The 23,882-nt window shown below is 36.7% G+C and overlaps 1 protein-coding gene across 3 annotated transcripts; it reads left to right on the top strand.

The window, feature by feature from the left end:
• The first annotated feature begins 653 nt into the window (after positions 1-653).
• ddhd1a (DDHD domain containing 1a) lies at positions 654-23,817 on the top strand. Of its 3 annotated transcripts, XM_058749524.1 has the most exons (15): positions 654-827; positions 1,299-1,930; positions 3,747-3,923; positions 7,647-7,742; positions 12,793-12,921; positions 13,902-14,049; positions 15,557-15,666; positions 15,974-16,080; positions 17,021-17,283; positions 17,391-17,466; positions 18,247-18,396; positions 18,534-18,598; positions 19,799-19,971; positions 20,425-20,589; positions 21,285-23,816. In XM_058749524.1, the coding sequence occupies exons 2-15, from the start codon at positions 1,351-1,353 to the stop codon at positions 21,461-21,463; spliced, it is 2,418 nt and encodes an 805-aa protein (XP_058605507.1). In that variant the 5' UTR covers positions 654-827; positions 1,299-1,350; the 3' UTR covers positions 21,464-23,816. The 3 variants fall into 3 exon arrangements, with proteins under 3 accessions (XP_058605507.1, XP_058605505.1, XP_058605506.1); XM_058749522.1 differs by having other exon boundaries at positions 654-1,930; positions 21,285-23,817; XM_058749523.1 differs by lacking the exon at positions 7,647-7,742 and having other exon boundaries at positions 654-1,930; positions 21,285-23,660.
• Positions 23,818-23,882: the final 65 nt, after the last annotated feature.

The following is a 23,882-nucleotide window of genomic DNA, read 5'->3' as shown; positions in this document are numbered from 1 at the left end:
AAAAAATAAATAAACTCAGTCGGGTCATTTTAAACCCATGTTGTGCATCAAAGGGTTAAGGATCCTGGTCGGAAACCCAAAGGTTTAAGGTTCAAACACCATTAGATTTATAAAAAATAAATAAATAAAAAACATTAATAAATAACAGTTAACTCCCACGTTGGAATTTTTTTTTTCTAATTAGTCACTAACATTTGCATGTATGCTCTGTCAAAAGCTTTTTTACGAGATACAATGAACTATGAATTATTTTATTATTATTTTGAGTCATTCAGTTATTTTTTAATTGTCGTTACACAACGCGGTGCTACACTGTAATACGCCAGCATGTGAGTTAATTGCTAGGCTATATACTGTAGATGTTTTCCTGCAAATGGCTGCCTATATCTATTCAAAAACTACAGCTCTTGTTATTTTAATACAAAATGTTTGTGTTATATAAGATAACATTTAAACGGATGCATTTTACTTCAAACCATCAGAATCCAGGACTTGTTTATCCACAAATTCGCGCGCGCTCTGGCTGGCCAAATGGCTTACCTGGTTGCCTAGTAACAGGTGCGCTACGCGCTCATACGTGAGCGCTTACGCACTACGTCGCCTGTGACGTAAGGCCGTACATCCCGCACTTGTCAGTGAGCCAGCAGGTCAGTGCATTTCCTAACCGCCGTCAGTCTGACTGGAATAGTGCACAGACTTATGTTTCTATTTGTGACACGGACTCATTTATAGATAAACAGAGCGGAAGAGCGTGATTCGGTGAAACGGCGCGCTCCGGTTCGGTTGAGAGACGGTAGACTGCAGGTTTGGAGCAGCGCGTAAATCCGGTAACGTAGTGCAGATTTCAGTGCAGGAATCACTACAGTCTGTCAGACCGGTTCTTCGTCTTTGACCTCAGACATAAAGCAGCTTTAAACAGCTGAATAACATGACAAAAAGTCGTTTAATGTAACATTTAAAAGTGGTAATTGCTTCTAAGCTACTTTTTTGTTGTGGTATGGCTTCATACCGTCAGATAACGTATACGACTCCACGCTGGTCATTCCTGCTCACCTGACCAGCAATAAACAGCTGAACAACACGACAATGGTGTAATTGAGCTGATAAGCTATAGTGTCAGGTTGAGTGTCAGGTAGGTTTTGTTTTGACATGACGTCATGGCCCTTGTTGGATGACGTCACAGAGCTCAGTTCCGGTCAGGACCGCCGCTGGCTCCACAAGGAAGGAGTTATGAGCAGTCTTGCTAAGAAGACACGGTTTATTAACAATCCTGGCAATAAACTGTCTTTTGGCAATAGAGACTGGAACGATGCCTTCATCAGCCTCTACGACGAGTCCATCAGGAGAGGGATGTACGCAGTGCGGTCAGACACGGACAGACACTCTTCACTACGAGACGGAATGACGCCGAGACTCAGGAACCATGACAATCCTGCCTCAGACGTCCTTCCTAGGGGCCAGCCTGACCCAGACGCAACTCCTGTCACCAGCTACCTCCATACCAACAATGCAGAAGACTGCACAAACCCTGCCTCAGACTACTTCCACCACGGTAAAGATCATCTGCTCCACATTCGGAAAGCGACCCGGTCCAGCGCTTCCAGACACCGATTCGAGGTGATCACCGAGCTGGGACCCGAGGAGGTCAGGTGGTTTTACAAAGAGGACAAAAAGACATGGAAGCCCTTCATGGGACACGACTCTCTCAGGATAGAAATCATGTATCGCAGATTCTGCGAGTTAAACCCGGAAAGGGCTTTGAGCCGTAGTGGAGAGGAGATTCTTAAAGACGATGGGCTTGACGGAGGGGAGCCGGCGCTGGATACCAGCAAGGAGAGCGTTGACATCACTATAGAGGCCGTGTGTGTCAGAGGAGGACTCTATGAAGTGGATGTGAGGAATAAAGAGTGCTATCCGGTGTACTGGAATCGTAAGTAATGCTCCTTGATGGGTCAAGTCACATTTCTTTATATGTGACCCTGGACGACAAAACCAGTCATAAAACCAAAACCAATCTTTCCATTGATGTATGGTTTGTTAGGATCGGACAATATTTGGCTGAGATACAACTATTTGAATATCTGGAATCTGAGGGTGCAAAAAAATCTAAATATTGAGAAAATCGCCTTTAAAGTTGTTCAAATTAAGTTCTTAGCAATGCATATTACTAATCAAAAATTAAGTTTTGATATATTTATGGTAGGAAAAGTACAAAATATCTTCATGGAACATGATCTTTACTTAATATCCTAATGATTTTTGGCATAAAAGAAAAATGGATAATTTTGACCCATGCAGTGTATTGTTGGCTATTGCAAATATATCTGTGCTATTTATGACTGCTTTTGTGCTCCAGGGTCACAAATAGCTCTTTACACAATACAGATTGTTTCAAAGCAGCTCGCAAATTCAGTTTCAGCTGTAAAGCAGCTCTACAGAAGAAGCACAATTTAGTTTATTTTTTGTTCTTATCTGATCGTGTCAGTGCAGTTAAATATTTAATATTATACTGATTATTAATTGTCTTTTAAACCCGTCCTGACTCGACAAATTACAGTTTTTTTTATTTTTTTATTTCTTTGCTGAATTGGGTTAGACTCATTTGGCAGGATTCGGTCTGTAATCTTGTGCTTAAGTCTTATTGCGTTCATTGGCTTTACTGACAAAAGATCCATTTTAAATTGTGCCGACATCCTAATGACCAAAAATGTGAGATTGAATCTCCATGCCAGGAATATTGTATACAGTCTCATTACCAGATTCGGTCAGAAGATTGTGTCTGGTATCCAAAATCAGCCAGCAGAGTTTTGTACGACACTCAAAATCATTTAACAAAAATGTTTTGTCTGAAACCCAAAACTGTATTAACCGAGAGTCTTTTATCAGCCTGAGAGGAATAGCAGAAAGCAGGAGATGAGGTGATGATAAAAATGAGCCTGGATTATTGAATAATCTTCTTTCATCTGGATTTTGATTTTGAGTATTTAAATGATTATAAATGATAAAAAACAAAACACAACACAGCTGCATAGTTGCTTTCTTGAAGCTACACACATGTTGCTCTTGAGAATCCTTAGATCCTTAATGTGTTATTGAACATTTAAGCTTGTATATAACCTGCTCATCCTTCCAGGAAAAGTACCTGCCCTGTCCACTGAATTATTAACATTCTTTGGTGTCTGTGACACCTGCAGTTTTGTTCACGTCAGGTGTGAACCTCTTTCTTTTGTTTTCTTCTTTTAAGTCAGTGACTTAAACTTTCACATGATGAAAAATGCTCTTTTTGCATCATCTTAAAGGCAACATGTTTTGTTTTTTGCATAATGATTAACTGTATTAGCATCTCGGGTGAGTGTGAGATCATTATAGTGTGTTTAGCAGAAGAATTCAGAGTAAAACTTTTAAATGCAGGTACACGGAAACTGATTTGGAGTAGGATTTACTTTGAAACAATTTTCACTCAGAAATTGCTAGAAAATTGTGTAAATAATTCCAAAGAAACAGCAAGTAACACATTGAATTAAATGTAAAATTTTTAAGTATAAAGGATATTTTCTTGTAAAATGTACCTCAGTAATCTTTGTTTAATTGACAGCTTAAAAAAAAAAAAGGTTTACAGTGTAGATACACTTTACCCAATGTTAATATATGTTTCTTATGCTTGTAGTAATTTTTTGATTGCTGAATGAACCTAGTTCCTGTGTTCTGTACTTTTAGTACTTTATTTTGTGTTCTCTGCCTTGTAGAACAGGATCGTATCCCTGTCATGAGAGGCCAGTGGTTCATTGACGGCACATGGATGCCTGTAGAGGAGGATGAGAGCGACCTCATAGAGAAAGAACACCTGGTGTGCTTCCGAGGACAACAGATACAGGACGCTTTCGAGACTGACACACTGGCCAAGACTGTGGACAGAAAAGATGGTGAGGGACTCTATTACTAGCACATCGTTTGGTTGTTCTAAAGAGGTTATATGTGAAGAGAGAGCATTCCTCCTGCATGTGAGGCTGTTTGTTAGTTTAGAAGTATTGGGAAATGAATGAAGAATCCATCAGTGAAAGTTTTCGTCCCTGACAAGGTCACATCTGCCCTTATTGCCGTTACCTGTTGAAAAATGACAGAGCGGAATGCGTGCGTGACTGAAATGCTCTTCATACCATTTCTAAAACATCATGATAGCATTTGCAACAAAAACGTTTCAGCTATCATTTCTATCCATAAGCACACTAGTCATTGTTCCACTGGCAGGGTGCCGGTGCTATCTGGAACCATAGAAAATTTGCTCCACTGGAAAAATTGCTGGAAAATCTGCCCACACCGGCCCCTGAAACAAGCTGGTCTCGCTCAAACCAGGAAGGACAATTACAGGGAGTGAGATCTTTTAAACAATACGTTTTCAAAACAACAATACCTTATTCTGTCAAGACTGACACAAATTAACACTAGAAAGCATACAACTAGATAGCGCTAAAGTGCGTACGTCACATTGCACAGTGGCAGTTGTTTAATACTAAGTTGTTCATATTAAATAAAATATTATTTACAAATATCATGTTAATTGATGAATTTCTATTAATTATGCATTTAAAAAATTCTGTCCGTTGCATTAAAAGCAGCTTGTGATGGCATAAAATGCTGAATCAGTTCATTTGAATGTTGTATAATGATGTCTATGAAATCATTTATAGTAATGTATGTAAGACAGTATGCATAAAATTCTGGGTTGAGCATTGACAAGATGGTAGCACACAGAGAGCGCTGATTTAAAAAAAAACATTTTGAATTAACATTTTTGTAATTTAACTTTGAAAATTGAATTAGAGCAGTGATGGAAACTAAATACAGAGTTAAGTTAAACATGCAACCCAGGGCCTGTATTCATGAAAAATCTTAGCGCTAAGAGTTGCTCCTAGTAACAAAATTCTAAGAAAATTCTTAGAAATGTTTCCCCTTAAAATTAAAGAAAAGATCCTAGTAAAGAAAAAAGTAATTCAGAAAGCATCTTAACCCTTAAAAGAGGTCTTAAGGTCCAAAATTGTTAGGAGTACGAACGAGGATTTTTAAGAGGCTTAAGAGTTTCTTTAGCAGTGGAGAAAATGGACGAAACATGAAGAGAGAGAAGAAATGTGTTGCACACAATGCATGACAGTGAGTTAATAAGACGCTACACATTAGATCGTGCATGAATCTTGTTTGTGATCGATCTTATTAGAGACACGCTAACATCTCCGACACCGCGCAGAAATGCCATAGCGCCAGAAATGGACGTAATCACTTCATTAACATATTTGGCAACTGGAAAAATGCAACTCTGCAGCAGCGGTGATTTGGGTTTGTTACAGCAATTTCAGAACCTCATTGTATCGCTGTTCATTTCCTATAAAATACGTTAAATATGACAGCATGGTAAATAAAAAAATAAAGAATATATATACATATATGTGTGTGTGTGAGAGAGAGAGAGAGAGAGTACAGTAAAACAGGAAAAATTACGCCTGTAATTTCAAAGTGAAGGCTTATAATAAACCCTACTCTTAAAAGCGCTCTTTTATTTCCTTCTTGGACAACCAACCAATCACAGTCTTCAAAAGACTGTGTCATCGCTAGCAACGGGGTCAGCCCCGCCTCCTCACTGAGATAAAAGTTTTGTCTTTTCCTCGCTCAGAGTTACTCTCAGATTGGTCCTGAATCACTTTTAAGCTAAGACTCCTAGTTAGAAATTTTTAAGCTAAATTAGGAGCTCTCTGAGAGGATTCTTAGAATCTTTAAGAATACGGGCCCAGAAGTGAATATCCATAATGGCAGTTCAACACAACAGTTGGAAGATACTGATTTAGGTCTTATTTTTTATTTAATTTTATTTTAAGGATTTTTTGTTTTATCGAGTAATGGATTATAGACCGTTAAATAGGAAGGAATGGAATCAGATCATGACCGGGTGTAGAGATATTCAGTGAGACTAAAGTCAACTTGAGGATAAAGGAGAATTTGTACAAACTGTCTAGACTGCTGGAGACAGAAGGCAGTGTCATGACAGCTGAAGTGAGGATTTTGATACTGAGGATGTCCTCGAATTACACTTTTGCAAAAAGCAAAAATCTCTTAATGTGCCAGTGAGCAAATGTGACTCATCTCACATTGAGATGTTACAATAGGGTCTAAGCATCTAGGTAAATTTCTCCTTTCTTTTAAACTACACTTCAGTTTCACTGTCTTGTAGGCCACTTATTCTTGAGGTGCTGAATGTAGGTCATACAAAATTACATCCAATGTGTATTTAAACACTACATGAGTTACATGAATGCTGAATGAACATCTTCCACTGGGATCTAACTTTTAATCACAAGTAAAGGTTCATTAGATCAAATGTAACTTTCTTGTGCAGAAAATCTTGTCTAATCTCCTCCAGTCAGTAATCCAAATCTCGTCATCTGCACTTTTACAGTTTTGTCCTATCAGGATAGCAGATTCTATCGAATAAGCAATTTTGTTGAATAATCGACCATGGAGTGTCACAGGGTTCTGTACTGGGACCTAATTTAGTCTTAGTCTAAAATCGTTCGGGTGTAGCTTCTTTTGTTTTGTTTGTTCAGTCCATTGTAACAGCAGTTTCATACCGGGCATCACACTTTTCATTACACATGACACACATTTTGGTGTGGCTTAGTGTTCAAAAGAATCAGTGTGTTTACAATCTTCAAAAAAGTCAAATCTGCCAGTAGCTTACTAATACAGTATGTGATTGACTTTGCATGTTAAACTGAGATGTGAGAACATTTTTATTATATGCTACAAATATTGTGTTTGAGACATTATAGTGTAAAAATCTCTTTTACAAATGCAGACTTTTCCCCAAGGAATAAAATAAATGTTAAAAAAGGCTTGTTTTAAGGGTCTGCTGTGTTGGGAATGAGTGCTTGGGTTTTAAAAAAGGGAGAGAAATGTGCTGTATTGGTAGGTGTGTAAGAAATAAAGGGAGGGAAGGACAATAAATAAAACAGCCTCACAGAGGAGTGATTTCTCTCTTTGAAATAGAATCTAAAACTTTTCACAGAGTTATTTAGCAATAGGATCCTATTACATGCACATCAAAAGCCTTTAAACTAAGAAAGGTTTAGATGCTCCAAAGGTGTACATAATTACAGTATGATCAAATTTCATTTAATAAAGCCATATTCTTGTGCTTTTAAACATGGTCAGTGAAAGATCAAAGTATCAAAACTACAGCTCCCTTCAACACTGATTTACTAAAAGACCAATTATGTTATTTGGATTTGTGAGTTTGTGATTTACATGGTATGCGATTTTGTGTTTTTGCTATTGAAACATTTATTGGTTAACAAATCTGAAATAAGAAATGTGTCCTGGGTCAAATCACATGCTTTCACTTTGAAATCCTTAAAAAGGCCCTTATTATTATGTAAGAAGCATGATTTTCATATGTGACTAACACAGGTCATGATGTTATTGTCTTTCCTGCTTAAGTGTGCTGCTGGAATGACACAATCTGATGGCATTGCTTGTATTTTGAGTTGAATGTTATACAGTACAAAGCAGTCCCATAATACTGTGGGTTTTGTGTTAGAGTGATATAGAAAAGTGATATTGCCAATAACGTGACCACTTACTGTTTTTTGGTTTGTTAGTTCTTTCCCATTTTCCCCCATTCTACCTCCCCTTTCTATTCAAATGGAGCGGATATCAGACGAGTGCTAAAAGTCACAAGCGAAAGCGATGTCAAGGTACTACAACCCTCCGTTTTTACTCCTTGTAGATGCTGATTCTCTTTTTCCGCCTTTGCTCATTAGAACCCTGCTTTAGATTTACACCCGGATTCACATAAGTGTAAAAAAAAAAGTATTTTTGTTCCACTTTACTTTTTTACCCTGCACTTTTTTATTTTATTTTTTTATTGTAGCTATTAGGATACTATATTTAGAATCTAATGTATCCAAAATACCTAAAGCAGTGTTTTGGATACATACATTGTGTCTCATGTTAAAGTTTATTGTAATCACAGACCTGTTCTTTAAATTGTGCCTAGTTGTACACCAAAATTTCATGTCAGATTGACTGATCGAAACAATTTTCACTCAGAAATTTCACGTCAGTTTTAAAGAAATGTCAAATGACATGTTGAATTAAATGTAAAACCGAAATAGTATGTTCTTGTATAATGTTTTATTTATAACTCCTAAAAGTAATTTATTGCTAACTGATCAAATCCAAGGCCAGTAGTTCACAAAACCTAGTCAACATGAAATCAAAATTTTTAATAGAATATTGACAAACACAAACAACATCTCTTCTCTGATGACATTTACAAGCGTCTGGACTGGACAAAAATCCCCTTCCTTAAGCAAACTGTCACTGGCACGAGATGGCAGCAATTAGCAAATGACAACGATCAATTCCCGATGGACAAAATAAAGTTGTTGTTTTTTTTGGCTGAAAAGCTGTTTCACTCAGATATACGTCACAATAGCGAAGAAAATGTGATTAAAACTTTGTTTCATGCATTATTTTTACCAGACATCGCTATTAATTAACACAAGATAATAAAGACACTTTTTTGAGGTAGACTGTTGCGTGTGTAACAGGATACGACCTTAAGTCTTAATGCAATATGGTATTACTGGCTTATATTTTAGGACGCTTTCAGACCTGTCAATAATTAGCTTTGTTCCGAAACAGGTACTTAATTTGTTACAAAGTTGTGTTTTCTTCTTGGTTCGGTTCTTGGTGCCGCTCAGAAATCCTGACAGGCTGTGCTCTGACACAAGCCCTGTTAACCTTCGTTGGCCTCGTAATCCCTCCAGGTTAAGTTGGTCCTGCTCTAATACTCCACTACTCCGTTTATGACGAACATGTAATGCAACATGTTCTGTTTTAAGGTTGTTTATCTATCAAAGATCATCTGTTCCACATAGGCCCTTGATAGCCATACAAGAATAATCTGTCCTTTATTGGGACCCCTGAGTACCTTTAGTTTGACTCCTGGCACCGTAATGGTTTATGTCATGTATGTAGGTCAGTAGAGTAGTACTGCATGCTTCCATTGAGTTTTCTCTGGGAAGTAGTGAGTTTTCAAATCCAAATATGTTGCAAATGTGTGAAACATCCCCCAGTGAGTAAACCAATTATTCAGCTGATTTTTAGACTTTCATCATATACTTTGATCGTTGCCCATTGGCTTTTACCCATTGTTTGCCTTTATAAAACAGCCTATATGTTAAAATATGTTCAATCCCTTCAATAAGATGGTGCTAGATGGTCCTGTATTAATATTTTGCTGTTAGTTCAAAAATGGATCTTTTTATGAAACATAATCTTAAAGATCTCATTTAGAGCTCAGATTGAAAGATATTCCTCAGTAGATTGTCTCCCTGGGAAATAATTGTGTGTCTGTCAGGAAACTCGACTCGATTTTATCACCCCGCTGTCCTTTAAATGTCCTCAAGTATGCAGATGAGGTTGATAGAGGGATGGTCATTTGACACCAGACTGTAGAAATCACTGCCGTTAAAGAGAACAGAACCTGTCAATCATCTGTCCTTTGTTCTTATCCAGATCCATCACTGATCCGGACTTAGTGTTAATGTTACAGTTCAGTGTTTTAACACGATGCTCTAGGCCTGCAGTCCTTTTGTTTGCTTTGATCAACCTTAGATGCCTGTGCAAAAGAGCAGCTCTGAGTACAGACAAGTGCACTCTTAGGGCGAATTTACACTGCATGATTCAAGGGACCCAATTCCGATTTTTTCCACAGATCGGATACGGCCCACGACCGTGTAAGCAGGAAAAAATCACATAGATTCCGATATTCTCCGATCGGTTTCAGGCCTCATTCATATGTGGAAATAAATCAGATATGAATCGGATCCGTGCATTTGCTCCTGCCGTGTAAGCGGTCAGATCGGATATTCCCCTGTAAATGCGACTCCTACGTCATTGAAAAGTGAGTTTTTTTAAACATTTCGCGGTACAGACATACCTGTAAAAAATGAAACATATCTAGTTTGAGTAGCAGAGTATTAATTTTGTTCGTTTGTGTTACATAAAACGTGATCTGACGCTGAAATGTGTTGCTTTTGAAATCACGCTCGTGCTCGTTACCGCTGTTGTTGTTAGTTACGACTCGTGCACGGACGAGCGCTTCAGTCCCGTTCGTTCCATTGAAACCACAAAATAAAATGCACACAAACATGTCCCTGCCTTTGATATACAATCACTGATGAACGCATTTGGTTTTAATTACTAAAAAAAACACAGACGATGTGACATGCTTAAAAATATCTACCACCTGAGTATTATTCCACTCGCAAGCTTTCAGCGGAGCTGCGTACACCACTGTCCTGAAGAATTTGTACTAGGATATATAATTATTTTGATGTATAGATGTAACTATTTCATTAAAAACGTTTCTATATGAATTCCATGTCAATAAATTAAACTCAATGTACTATTCAAATTGATTTGTGATGTCATATGCTATTTTTGGCTTGTTTCACCAAGTTCAGTGTAAAACGCACACATCGGATACGGGTCACTTTTAAAAGAAATGTAAGCACGTCGTCCAAAAAATCGGATATAGTCACAAAATCGGAATTGGTCATCAAGACTTGCAGTGTAAATGCAGCCTTAAAGTCCACCCATCATAATGAACCCGTTTTAAAACTGAAATTTAGAAATGTGCAAAATTACCAAATTACCAATTACCAAAATTACAGGCGCATCTCAATGAATTAGAATGTCATGGAAAAGTTCATTTATTTCAGTAATTCAACTCAAATTGTGAAACTCGTGTATTAAATAAATTCAATGCACACAGACTGAAGTAGTTTAAGTCTTTGGTTCTTTTAATTGTGATGATTTTGGCTCACATTTAACAAAAACCCACCAATTCACTATCTCAACAAATTAGAATATGGTGACATGCCAATCAGCTAATCAACTCAAAACACCTGCAAAGGTTTCCTGAGCCTTCAAAATGGTCTCTCAGTTTGGTTCACTAGGCTACACAATCATGGGGAAGACTGCTGATCTGACAGTTGTCCAGAAGACAATCATTGACACCCTTCACAAGGAGGGTAAGCCACAAACATTCATTGCCAAAGAAGCTTTCTGTTCACAGAGTGCTGTATCAAAGCATGTTAACAGAAAGTTGAGTGGAAGGAAAAAGTGTGGAAGAAAAAGATGCACAACCAACCGAGAGAACCGCAGCCTTATGAGGATTGTCAGGCAAAATCGATTCAAGAATTTGGGTGAACTTCACAAGGAATGGACTGAGGCTGGGGTCAAGGCATCAAGAGCCGCCACCACACAGACGTGTCGAGGAATTTGGCTACAGTTGTCATATTCCTCTTGTTAAGCCACTCCTGAACCACAGACAACGTCAGAGGCGTCTTACCTGGGCTAAGGAGAAGAAGAACTGGACTGTTGCCCAGTGGTCCAAAGTCCTCTTTTCAGATGAGAGCAAGTTTTATATTTCATTTGGAAACCAAGGTCCTAGAGTCTGGAGGAAGGGTGGAGAAGCTCATAGCCCAAGTTGCTTGAAGTCCAGTGTTAAGTTTCCACAGTCTGTGATGATTTGGGGTGCAATGTCATCTGCTGGTGTTGGTCCATTGTGTTTTTTGAAAACCAAAGTCACTGCACCCGTTTACCAAGAAATTTTGGAGCACTTCATGCTTCCTTCTGCTGACCAGCTTTTTAAAGATGCTGATTTCGTTTTCCAGCAGGATTTGGCACCTGCCCACACTGCCAAAAGCACCAAAAGTTGGTTAAATGACCATGGTGTTGGTGTGCTTGACTGGCCAGCAAACTCACCAGACCTGAACCCCATAGAGAATCTATGTCAAGAGGAAAATGAGAAACAAGAGACCAAAAAATGCAGATGAGCTGAAGGCCACTATCAAAGAAACCTGGGCTTCCAGACCACCTCAGCAGTGCCACAAACTGATCACCTCCATGCCACGCCGAATTGAGGCAGTAATTAAAGCAAAAGTAGCCCCTACCAAGTATTGAGCACATATACAGTAAATGAACATACTTTCCAGAAGGCCAACAATTCATTAAAAATGTTTTTTTTTTATTGGTCTTATGAAGTATTCTAATTTGTTGAGATAGTGAATTGGTGGGTTTTTGTTAAATGTGAGCCAAAATCATCACAATTAAAAGAACCAAAGACTTAAACTACTTCAGTCTGTGTGCATTGAATTTATTTAATACACGAGTTTCACAATTTGAGTTGAATTATTGAAATAAATGAACTTTTCCACGACATTCTAATTTATTGAGATGCACCTGTGTGTGTGTGTGTGTGTGTGTGTATATATATATATATATATATATATATATATATATATATATATATATATATATATATATATATATATATATATATATACTGTGAGTAGAAACTGTTATTGATATTCTGTGCATGTGAAGTGGGATGCAGGGCTGCTCTTAACATCAGGTGAATATTTGCTGATTTGATCCACTAGCCAGAATACTTTCTCTGTTCATTTCTCTCTGTTTGTGAGAGAGAATGACAGATGGCTTTTCAGTGTGCACTCTTTACAGGAGACTTTACTGCCTAATCACTGTCATTCACTGATTAAAAACCAGACATGTCTGTGCACTGAAAAGACACACTGCCTGCTTCCTGTAGTTTCATGGCTTCCTATAGTCATTTACTCTGTGATGTGAACAGTGCTGTGTGTTATAGCCATGTCTGTGAATGAAATGAGTGTGGTCTTCTTTCCTAAATGTCGTCCACAAATCTCCGTCCAGCCATTCACAGTGTGCAGTTGAGCCGCAGTCATGTGGACTGGTACAGTGTGGATGAGGTGTATCTGTATAGTGACGCCACCACGTCTAAGATCGCCCGCACTGTCACACAGAAGCTGGGCTTCTCTAAAGGTGAGTAGACAGAGTGTACACACAGTAATCAACCAGCTGTTCAATCCCAGCTGTATTTTTAGGCACTTTTTTAATATTTCTTTTAAAAAACTGTCCAAACACACAGGACTTGCATAGACAGACTTATATTTAAAAAAAAAGAGCAGCAGCTTTTCTAATAATATGATGGCAGTGTTAAATTAGTATCATTGTGATACTTTTAAAGTTTTTATGAATATTTAAAAAAAAAAAATTAATTAATTAAAAATTAAATTTAAAATTAAAATGGAAAATATATATTATAATTTCAGTCAATGTTATTGTATTTTTTTGTGTGTGTGTGTATTTTGGTTTTTAAAAAATATGTCTTTATAGGTTTTATATAGTTTTTAAGTCATTTTATTTTAGTTATTTTATATTAAAAAAGTGGTAACGCTTTAGTTTAAGGACCAATTCTCACTATTAACTAGTTGCTTATTAGCATGCATATTACTGGTATATTTGCTGTTTATTAATACTTATAAAGCACATACTCATGTATTATTCTGCATGACCATATTTTAGATCCCTTAATCCTAAACCCCATACCTAAACTTAACAACTACCTTACCAACTATTAAAAATCAGCAAATTAGGAGTTTACTCAGGCAAAAGTTGTAGATAATGGTTAGTTAATAGTGAGAATTGGTCCCCAAACTAAAGTGTGAACAAAAAAGCAATATTAAGTTTTATATTTACTTTATTTTATTTTATTTTATTTTTTACTTTTTTTTTTTTCCAAGTAACAATTTTTATGGTTTAAGTTGACTATAATTTCCCTGTTAATACTTTACAATGATGTCCTATTAGTTAACATTAGCAATGCATTAACTAACAATAAGTAAAACTTTGTTATAGTGTGAATACAGTCACAGATGCAGAGGCTGCAGCAGCGCTGTTCACGTGACTGTATGAATAAAACAGCACCGCTCTCATAACGTGTGTGGTGTGGTTGTGCTCAGCCTCCAGCAGTGGCACCAGACTGCACCGTGGCTTCGTGGAAGAGGCCTCGCTGGACGATAAACCCCCTCAGACCACACACATTGTGTTTGTGGTCCATGGCATTGGACAGAAGATGGACAAGGATCGTATCATCAAAAACACTGGCATGTAAGTCCTCAGGAGAGCTGTTAGTGATAATGAAGTCCTCAATGAGATGCAGTGGTGAACCGCTATAGTGTATAAAACAGGAAAGTATTTAGATTAATATGTTCATGTAAACATGTTCAGAGCTCCTGGTTTGCATTCTCTCACAAAATGTCTGTATCTCATGTTTATCACTTAATAAGAGTCAACACCTTGATACTGTTTTGTCGAATATATATTATAAATAGTTACAGCTCCAACATTCACTTATGAATTAATTTAAATTTCAGGATGCTTTCAAGCTGATTTTCAGCTACTGAAGAATATCTAATTGGATGCTTATGGTGTTGACAAAATAACTTTTTTATGCACGTCACATATGTATTATTGTAAATGCATTAACAGTTTGTTCTAATGTTTATAGCTACAAATACGACAATCAAAATGTGAAAATATTTCTAAAAACGAAAATAAATAACAAATAATCAAAACAAAAGTACATCACATTTGTGACCCTAGACCACAAAACCAGTCATAAGGGTAAATTTTTCAAAATCCAAATCCAATTTTTCTGAATAAATAAGCTTTCCATTGATGTATGGTTTGTTAGGATAGAACAACTATTTGAAAATCTGGAATCTGAGGGTGCAAAAAAATCTAAATATTGAGAAAATTGCCTTTAAATGAAGTTAAACTCCAAATGAAGTTCTTAGCAATGCATATTACTAATCAAAAGTTTTGATATATTTACGGTAGGAAATTTACAAAATATGTTCATGGAACATGATCTTTACTTAATATCCTAATGATTTTTGGCATAAAAGAAAAATGTATAATTTTGACCCATACAATGTATTGTTGGCTATTTCTACAAATATACCTGTGCTGCTTATGACTGCTTTTGTGCTCCAGAGTCACATTTTACATATCATGGTTGTGACGGAACATATAAGCACAAGTACTTAAAATTACTAAAATTCCCAAACAACTAAAACCTTTCTTGTTTCATAGCTTTATTTCCTTAAAACTTTTTTTTTTTTTTAAATCAGAATTTTTGTAATTGTTTGTTTACTATTATAGCATTTATTAATATTTCAAATTAGCTTTTATTTTCATTTTTTTAAATTTTATTTTGGTTTTAGTAATTGTGTTTTTAGAATTTGTATTTATTTTGTTTTTCTCTTTATTATTCGTAAAAACAAACAACGAACAAATGAACACAATGTCCAAACAGTACAGAAGACATTTCAAATAAATTGAACAAAATACAGAAAAACATGATAATTTTTATTTAAAAAAAATATTAGTCTTTTATTAGCACTATAATTTGTCTTTGTTTTAATATTTCTACTATTTCTATAATCTTTCTTTAAATTTTAGCATTTTTCAAGTACAACTTTAGTATTTTGTTTCCAACAATTTTGATAGTTTTAGTCATAGTTAACAATAACTATTTCTGAATGCTTAATTAATTGCACGTTTTGAAGGGCAATGTGATTTTCTGTATGTACCGTGTGTTTGGTGTGTTCAGGCTGCGGGAAGCTGTGAGGAAGATGGAGGAGAAGCACTTCGCTGAGCAAACAGAGGAACATGTGGAGTTTCTGCCGGTCGAGTGGCGCTCTAAACTGGCTTTGGACGGCGGTAAGACAGACGCCACACCACGTGTCTGTCTGCATTCACCCTCTGAACAGCTGCTGTTATCACACACTCTGTGCTTTTACCTTTTGTTCACAAGCACACACATGCTGTTTTAGTGGAGAGCAGAAACATGGCAGGAGAATATAATACAGGCCATATACTCATTTATCATCTTTCATCCCTCCATCAGCTGTGCAAACGAAACAGCTCAAACAATGACGTGCATTAATATTAATTATGAAATGATGATTGAAAAAATACATTAGCCTTTGTATGCATATTTTGAGAGCGTTGTCCTCTTCAAATGCAGACACAGTGGAGTCAATCACACCAGATAAAGTGAGAGGCCTGAGAGATTTACTCAACAGCAGCGCCATGGACATCATGTACTACACCAGCCCTCTCTACAGAGACGAGGTGACCCACATTCACCTGAAGATCAACATTTTGTCAGTAATTTCTCGCCCTTGTATCATTCCAAACTTATACAGAAATTCAGAATAATGTTCATGCTGTTCTTTTCCACACAATCAAAGCATATACACTAGTAACGAGTGGCTGTCAAGCACTAATACATTGCTCACATAAAGCTATGAAACTTTTAAGGTGCATTTTTATGATATTTTTTGGAGCTTGACAGTCTCTGGTTACTATATACTTTTATTGTACGGAAAAGAGCTGCGTCAGCAAACCATCTCCTTTTGTGTTTCACTGAAGAAAGTAAGTCACATTAGTTTGGAATGAGATGAATGTGATTATTTATTACAGAATGTTCATTTTAAACTAGCGTTCAAATGTTTGGGTTTGGACAGTTTTTTAATGTTTTTGAAAGAAGTATCTTCTGCTCACCAAGGCTGCATTCATTTGATCAAAAATACAATAAAAACAGTAATGTTGTGGAATATTATTACAATTTAAAACAGCTGTTTTCTATGTTAATATGTGTTAAACTGTAATTTATTTCTGTGATGCGCAGCTGTATTTTCAGCATCATTACTCCAGTCTTCAGTGTCACATGATCTTCAGAAATCATTCTAATATGCTGATTTTCTGCTTGAGAAACATTTCTGATTATTATTAATGTCGTGCTGTCCAATATTTTTTTTTGTGGAAATAGTGATACGTTTTATTTTTCAAGATTCACAAATGAATAGAAAGTTCAAAAGAACAGCACTTATTTGACATAGAAATCTTTTGAAACATTATAAATACTGTAACTTTTGATCAATTTAATGCATCCTTGATGAAAGAAAGCATTAATTAATTAGTACTTACTGACCCCAAGCATTTGAACAGTACTATATAGCTGACGTAATAAGTATTTTGTTCATATATGCTCTAATGTTCATCCGTCCAGATCACTAAAGGTTTGACGCAGGAGCTCAACCGCCTCTATTCTCTCTTCTGCTCACGAAACCCTGAGTTTGAGAGCAGAGGTGGCAAAGTGTCCATCATCTCCCACTCGCTGGGCTGCGTGATCACCTTTGATATCATGACAGGCTGGGATCCTGTGCGCTTCTGTCTGCAAGAACATCGGGATCAGCTAGAGGGCGAAGATTTGCACTGGACCACTCATGAAGAGCGCCACCTGCTGGAGGAAGTGCAACTAACCAGACAAAGGTAAGTAACTGCGTTGTAATGCGGTGAGTTTTGCATTAAACAAGCACCACTCATTCTTCATAAAAATATGAATCTTGTATGTTGTAATTAATCTGTATCTGTGACAGGTTACGAGAACTGCAAGATCAACTTCAGGACCTGAAGGCATCAAAACCTACACCCTTCCCTACATTAAAGTTTAAGGTGGTGTAGTGACATTAAAGAAATAGTTCACCCAAAAAAAGCTGAAAATGTGCTCACCCTCAGGCCATTCAAAATGTAGATGAGTTTGTTTCTTCATCAGGTTTGTAGAAATGTGTCTCTGCATCAGTGTCTCAGCAGTGGATGCTCTGCAGTGAATGGGTGCCGTCAGAATGAGAGTCCAAACAGCTGATAAAAACATCACAATAATACACCACTCCAGTCCATCAGTTAACATCTGGAGAAGACAAAAGTCCATCATCCATAATATTGCTTTCTCCAGTGAAAAAGTGATCTGGTTTGAATCAGGAGAGAAATCTGCACAGATCAAGCACTGTTTACAAACTAAAACAAAACAGCTCTAAACAAATATGTGGCTGGATTTTGATGTGAGAGACAACAGGATATGGACTTTTCACTGGAGGAAGTGTTATTATGGATTATGGACTCGAAGGATTTGTTTCGTACAAATGCAGCTTTTGTCTTCTCCAGATGTTAACTGATGGACTGGAGTGGTGTGGATTATTGTGATGTTTTTATCAGCTGTTTGGACTCTCATTCTGACGGCACCCATTCACTGCAGAGCATCCATTGCTGAGACACTGATGCAGCGACACATTTCTACAAACCTGATGAAGAAACAAACTCATCCTAATCTTGTATTGCCTGAGGATGAGCACAGTTTCAGCAAAGTTTTATTAACTTGGTTTTCAGCTCTCTCATACAAATAACACGTCTGTACATCTCTACAGTATATGATAAAGCCCATTGTTTAATTTGCAGGTGGAGAACTTCTTCTGCATGGGTTCTCCTCTGGCTGTGTTTCTGGCTTTGAGAGGCATTCGGCCAGGAAACACCGGTGACCAGGACCACATCATGCCCAAATCCATCTGCCGGCGCCTCTTCAACATCTTCCACCCAACAGATCCTGTGGTAAGACCACGTCACTGCATCTCAGTCTGTCAACTTACAGTGCAAGGGATTCATTTTGCATTTTTTGTCATGTGTGTGTATATATATATATATATATATATATATATATAAGTATATATCTTGTCATTGTCTGACAGGCCTATCGACTGGAGCCTCTTGTTTTAAAGCACTATAGCAATATCGCACCTGTCCAAATACACTGGTGAGTCTTGATATCTTATTATTTTATACAATTTATATAGAGTTTATACAGTACTAATCAGGAACATTAATTTACATGCTTATGAAATGTAACATTATATTTCCTCAATCAAAATGACCTTCATTTTTCAGTATCTCAATTATTTTTGTCCTATTTGTAGTAGTGTTTAAAGCAGTAGTTATCAACCTTTTTGACACAAAGGCCCCTGTTGTCCAATATTTGAGCCCCCAATCATTTACATTTAGTCATTTAGCAGATGCTTTTATCCAATCATATAAGCTAAGATATTTTCAGTATTTCTGATGAACTTTTTGTTACTTTTTTTTTTTTTTTTTTTTTATTTAACAGAAACTGAGAGTGTTGATGTATTAAATTATTTAACCATAGTTAATTTTATGATTCCAGAAGTTTCAAGAACTGCATGAGCTTCAATAAACAAATAGTTATTGAGGTAGAAACGAGTTTACATGTTGATTTTATGTGTTCTTACTATTTTTATTTTATTTAATGTTATGTTTAATTAATTTATAGTCACACACACACACACACACACACACACACACACTACAGGTCAAAAGTTTAGAATAATTAAGATTTTTTTGAATGTTTTGAAAGAAATCTCTTATGCTTACAAAAAGGCAAAAAATAATTAGCTGGTTTTAAGGCAAAAACCAGCTAATTATTTAGGCAGCATTGATTTTTATTTATTTATTTTTTTAATGAAAGAAGTCTCTTCTGCTCACCAAGGCTGTATTTATTTGATCAAAAATACAGTAAAAGGTGTAATATTATTACAATTTTAAACAGCTGTTTTCTATGTGAATATCTGTTAAACTGTATTTTATTTCTGTGATGCGCAGCTGTATTTTCAGCATCATTACTCCAGTCTTCAGTGTCACATGATCTTCAGAAATCATTCTAATATGCTGATTTACTGCTCAACAAACATTTCTGATTATCAAAGGTGAAAACAATGGTTCTTGTCTGGTCTTCTCAGAAAAATATAAAGCAGCAAAAGCTGCTACAACACTAATAATAAGAACCATTATTAATAACAACTGAGCACCAATAATAACTGGTGATTTTGCTGTGGGCTCCAGAGCCCTGGTTGAGAATCACTGGTTTAAAGGTTAAATTGGCCAGAACGTTAGGCTTCTCTGTTATGATTCTGGATTTGTGTTTTGATGTTTTGTTTTGAAGGTGTAACACCATCAACCCCACCCCGTATGATGAGATCAGACCCACCTATCTAAGCGTGAGCAAGAACGCAGCGACCGACACGGAGAACGGCCCCATTCCCAGCAGCTCACCTGTGCTGGTCAGGAGACACTACGGAGAGTCCATCACCAGCCTGGGCAAGGCCAGCATACTGGGTACAGCTGGCTGCATACTGAATTAAACTACTATGAAAACACAGTAACTTTCAGAACTCATAATAACTTCTCCAGTCCATAAAGGACATTTATTGAACTTTCTGACTGCAGACAGATGCATACATTACACACAATCACAAATTGACATGCTTTTAATGAATGAGATCCCTGATCATACCAGTCTGATTGAAACAATTTGAGCTGCACTGTTATACTATATTATACTTTATAGAAGTACTGTACATAGATGTCTTAAAACACACAGCAGCAAAAAAAAAAGAAAAAAAGTTTACTTGGTTGGGATCAAAGTGTGAAACACTGCTAAACTAAATTATGGCGGATTTTGAAGTGCAAAAACTGTGACTAACCTTGTAAGTGTATTACAGAAAAAGATAATAATCAAAGTAATAGTCAGATGGTTATCTGCTAATCTGTAACCTTGTGTTTGTGCAGGTGCTGCGAGTTTCGGCAAGGGCATCGGTGGGATTTTATTCTCTCGATTCTCTCGCTCACCCAGCCTGCCGTCGGCTGTGGATTCTGGGATTGGTGACAGTGAGGACAGCCAAAGCACTTTTGCATTTTCAGCCATATCTCCATCCTCTTTATTTGATGCAGCAGGTGTGTACAACCAACACTTGTGTTCTCTTAATGCAGTGAGATGATGAAGTACAGTTACTGAGCGAAAGTTTGGGGTCAGTAAGATTTTTTGAAGTGATTAATTAATGCTTTCTGTCAGCAAGGCTGCATTAAATTGATCCGAAGTGACAGAAAAGATGTTTATAATGTTGCAAGAGATTTCTATTTCAAATAAATGCTGTTCGTTTTCACCAAATGCTGTTCTACTGAAAGATAAAATTAATCACAATAAAAAAAAAAAAAAAAAATATATATATATATATATATATATATATATATATATATATATATATATATATATATATATATATATATACTGTTTTCAACATCGCTAATGTTAAGAAATGTTTCTCGAGCAGGAAATCAGCATATTAGAATGATTTCTGAAGATCATGTGACACTTAAGACTGCAGTAATGATGCTGAAAATACAGCTTTGATCACAGAAATAAATGACATTTTAACAGACATTTACATAGAAAACAGTTGTTTTGCATTGCAATAATATTTCACAGTTTTTACTGTGACTTTTATGATCAAATAAATGCAGTATTGATGAGCAGAAGAAACATTAAACCTTACCAACCACAAAACCTTTGTACAGGAGTGCATTCCAAAGCTGTTTGACTCTTTCCTCTGTTGAACTCATACTGATCTTGGTTGTTGTCTGTGTCACAGTTGAGATGGAGCATCGCATTGACTATGAGCTTCGGGAGGGTTTGGTGGAGAGCCGCTATTGGTCAGCTGTGACCTCACACACGGCCTACTGGACGTCCCATGACGTCGCCCTGTTCCTCCTGACCTTCATATACAAGCAACAGAGCACAAACCAGACAGAAAACACCAGTCCCATGTAGCACAGACGGCACTTTCCACAAGAAAGACTGATCCCATCCTGTCCGCTTTGGGTCTCTAGGATGCTTCAAAGAACACTCTGTGCCTCTAAGTTTCCTAAGCCTTCCCAAACGGACAGAGGCTAGACTATGCAAAACCTGCAGCTCCCAACCTCATTATTGAGAATACCTATTATTTTTTCTATGATAAGTCCAAAGAGTGCACCTGATCCATACGAGGTATATGCAGCAGACATGCACAGTTTTGGACCATGCAGGTCTAGGGGTCAAATCGAGTTCTTTATTTAGTCAGCAGCACATAACTGTGGAAGCCCGTTTCTGCCATGAAATAAAAAAACAAGGGAATTGCGACATTTTATCTCAGAATTCTGGCTTTTTTTTCCTCACAATTGCGAGTTTACTGTATACAGTATATCACGAATGCAAGTTTACATCTCACAATTCCGATTTAATTTAATTTAATTGCAAGATAAAAAGTCTGAATTGTGAGATGTAAAATCAGAATTGCAATAAAGTCACAAAATGTCACAATTACCTTTTTTTTTTTTATATATATATATCCTGTGGTGGAAACAAGCTTTCATGCACTATAAACCCCTAATAACGGCTGGCACTTATTTAACTGTGTACATTAGATATTTTTTAGATATTTTTGTTTTGACTTTAGGAAACAATGTCTATTTAATGTAATAAGAAGCACAGTTAAAAAATTGTATTTTTATGCAGAAGGTTTCTTTATTATACCCACACAACTACATTGTGATGTGGTTTGACCTTATGTATTTATTTATGTCACTGATGCAGCGCACATGATTATGAATGGATGGGCAGATAATTCAGTGTGCTGATGTCACAGTTTCTAGCCAAATCTTTCCCAGAGTTTGTGAGCAGGATGTGTTGATTGTGGAGAATCTTATGAAACCTGCCCAGAACATGTCAAAGTCACATTTCACCCCTCAAAATTTATTTATTTATTATTATTATTTTTTACATAGTTTTCATGCTTGCAGATTCTTTAATCCATCCAGACACATTTTATAATGAGAATATGGGGTGGAGTGTTTAATTTTCACAAAAATAATCTCACAATGCAATAAACAAACAAATCAAATTAGTTGTTCTTTAAGCAACTTATAATTTTTTTTCTTTTATTTTAGGCTGAAACCTAGACATGTTCTTGACAGGTTTTCACAAGATTCCCCCTTCACTTCACTGCAGTTTTAGCATTTATGTGCCACGAATAACAACACTATTAAACGCAGAAGCTAGCTGATGGAAAACATGATATGTAGGCTAGATTACAGATTGTGTGTGTGCGTGTGCGTGCGTGTGTTTAGGTTCAGATGTGACGGGGCTCAAGACTGTTCTGTCATGTAGTTTGACGTTCCTATTCCTTCAGTCACTATTTGTTGACACTTGACAGAAGATTTATGTGTCTTACTGTAGGTCACGTTTATTGAAATGTGTCGATGATACTGATACATCATCTGTACTTATTTTATTTTATTAGCCATTAGAATAGACCTGTTTCATTTATTTAATTTTTTGTCTTGTGTATCCCACAGGGTCATTAGTAAAGTTTATCAACACTAATGTTTTCCTATTAACTCGTGTTACACTGGATCTCAGTTAGCTCTACTGTTAATCTCATTAAACTGCCTATAACTATGATTCTTTTTTAACGAGTCACCTCCGTGTTCTTGTTACAAGTTTGCATGGTGCTGGAGGCGATCGGAGAGAACCTTCCTCAGAAAAAGACTTTTATTTTTAAATAAAATACGGGACGCTCAAACAAAGGTAAAGCCATTTGCAGTCTTGTGTGGGGCACAAACATCACCAGATAAATAGGTTTTAATGAGAATCAGACATTTGATGGCAACACAAATCAATAACATTTACCCATATACAGGTTCTGTGTTTCTGCTTTATAGGTTTATCAACAAACAAAGCAAAGTCTTGCCAAGTTTTCTGTCAAATGGGTTGCATGTTATGGAAATCTGACCAATATTGTGTTTTCCTTAATGCTGGATTAGTTTCAGCTTTTGTCTTCTCCAGATGTTAACTGATGGACTGGAGTGCTGTGGATTATTGTGATGTTTTTATCAGCTGTTTGGACTCTCGTTCTGACGGCACCCATTCACTGCAGAGCATCTACAATGCAATGCTACATTTCTACAGATCTGATGAAGAAACAAACACATCCTAATCTTGGATGGCCTGAGGGTGAAGACATTTTCAGCAAATTTTCATTTTTGGGTGAACTGTTCCTTTAAGGGTTTGTAAATCAGATAAATCAATATATTTAAACCTATAGTGCAAACACAGTTTGTCAGTTTTGGGTACAAAGTCTATGCATTTATTAGTTCATGGCATGAGCAACATTGCTCTTTGTTTGAACCTGGCTGCATTTTTCAGTGGTCAG

The sequence above is a fragment of the Onychostoma macrolepis genome, chromosome 17 (genome assembly GCF_012432095.1).
Source record: "Onychostoma macrolepis isolate SWU-2019 chromosome 17, ASM1243209v1, whole genome shotgun sequence".
NCBI lineage: Eukaryota > Metazoa > Chordata > Actinopteri > Cypriniformes > Cyprinidae > Onychostoma > Onychostoma macrolepis.
This window is presented reverse-complemented; position numbering and strand designations above follow the sequence as displayed.

Excerpts from the sequence above, each read along its gene's own strand:
- ddhd1a (XM_058749522.1), top strand. The coding sequence starts at position 1,150 with ATGACGTCATGGCCCTTGTTGGATGACGTCACAGAGCTCAGTTCCGGT. Across the intron at positions 14,050-15,556 it reads ATCATCAAAAACACTGGCAT|GCTGCGGGAAGCTGTGAGGA; the intron begins GTAAGTCCTCAG and ends TGGTGTGTTCAG. Across the intron at positions 15,667-15,973 it reads TAAACTGGCTTTGGACGGCG|ACACAGTGGAGTCAATCACA; the intron begins GTAAGACAGACG and ends CTTCAAATGCAG.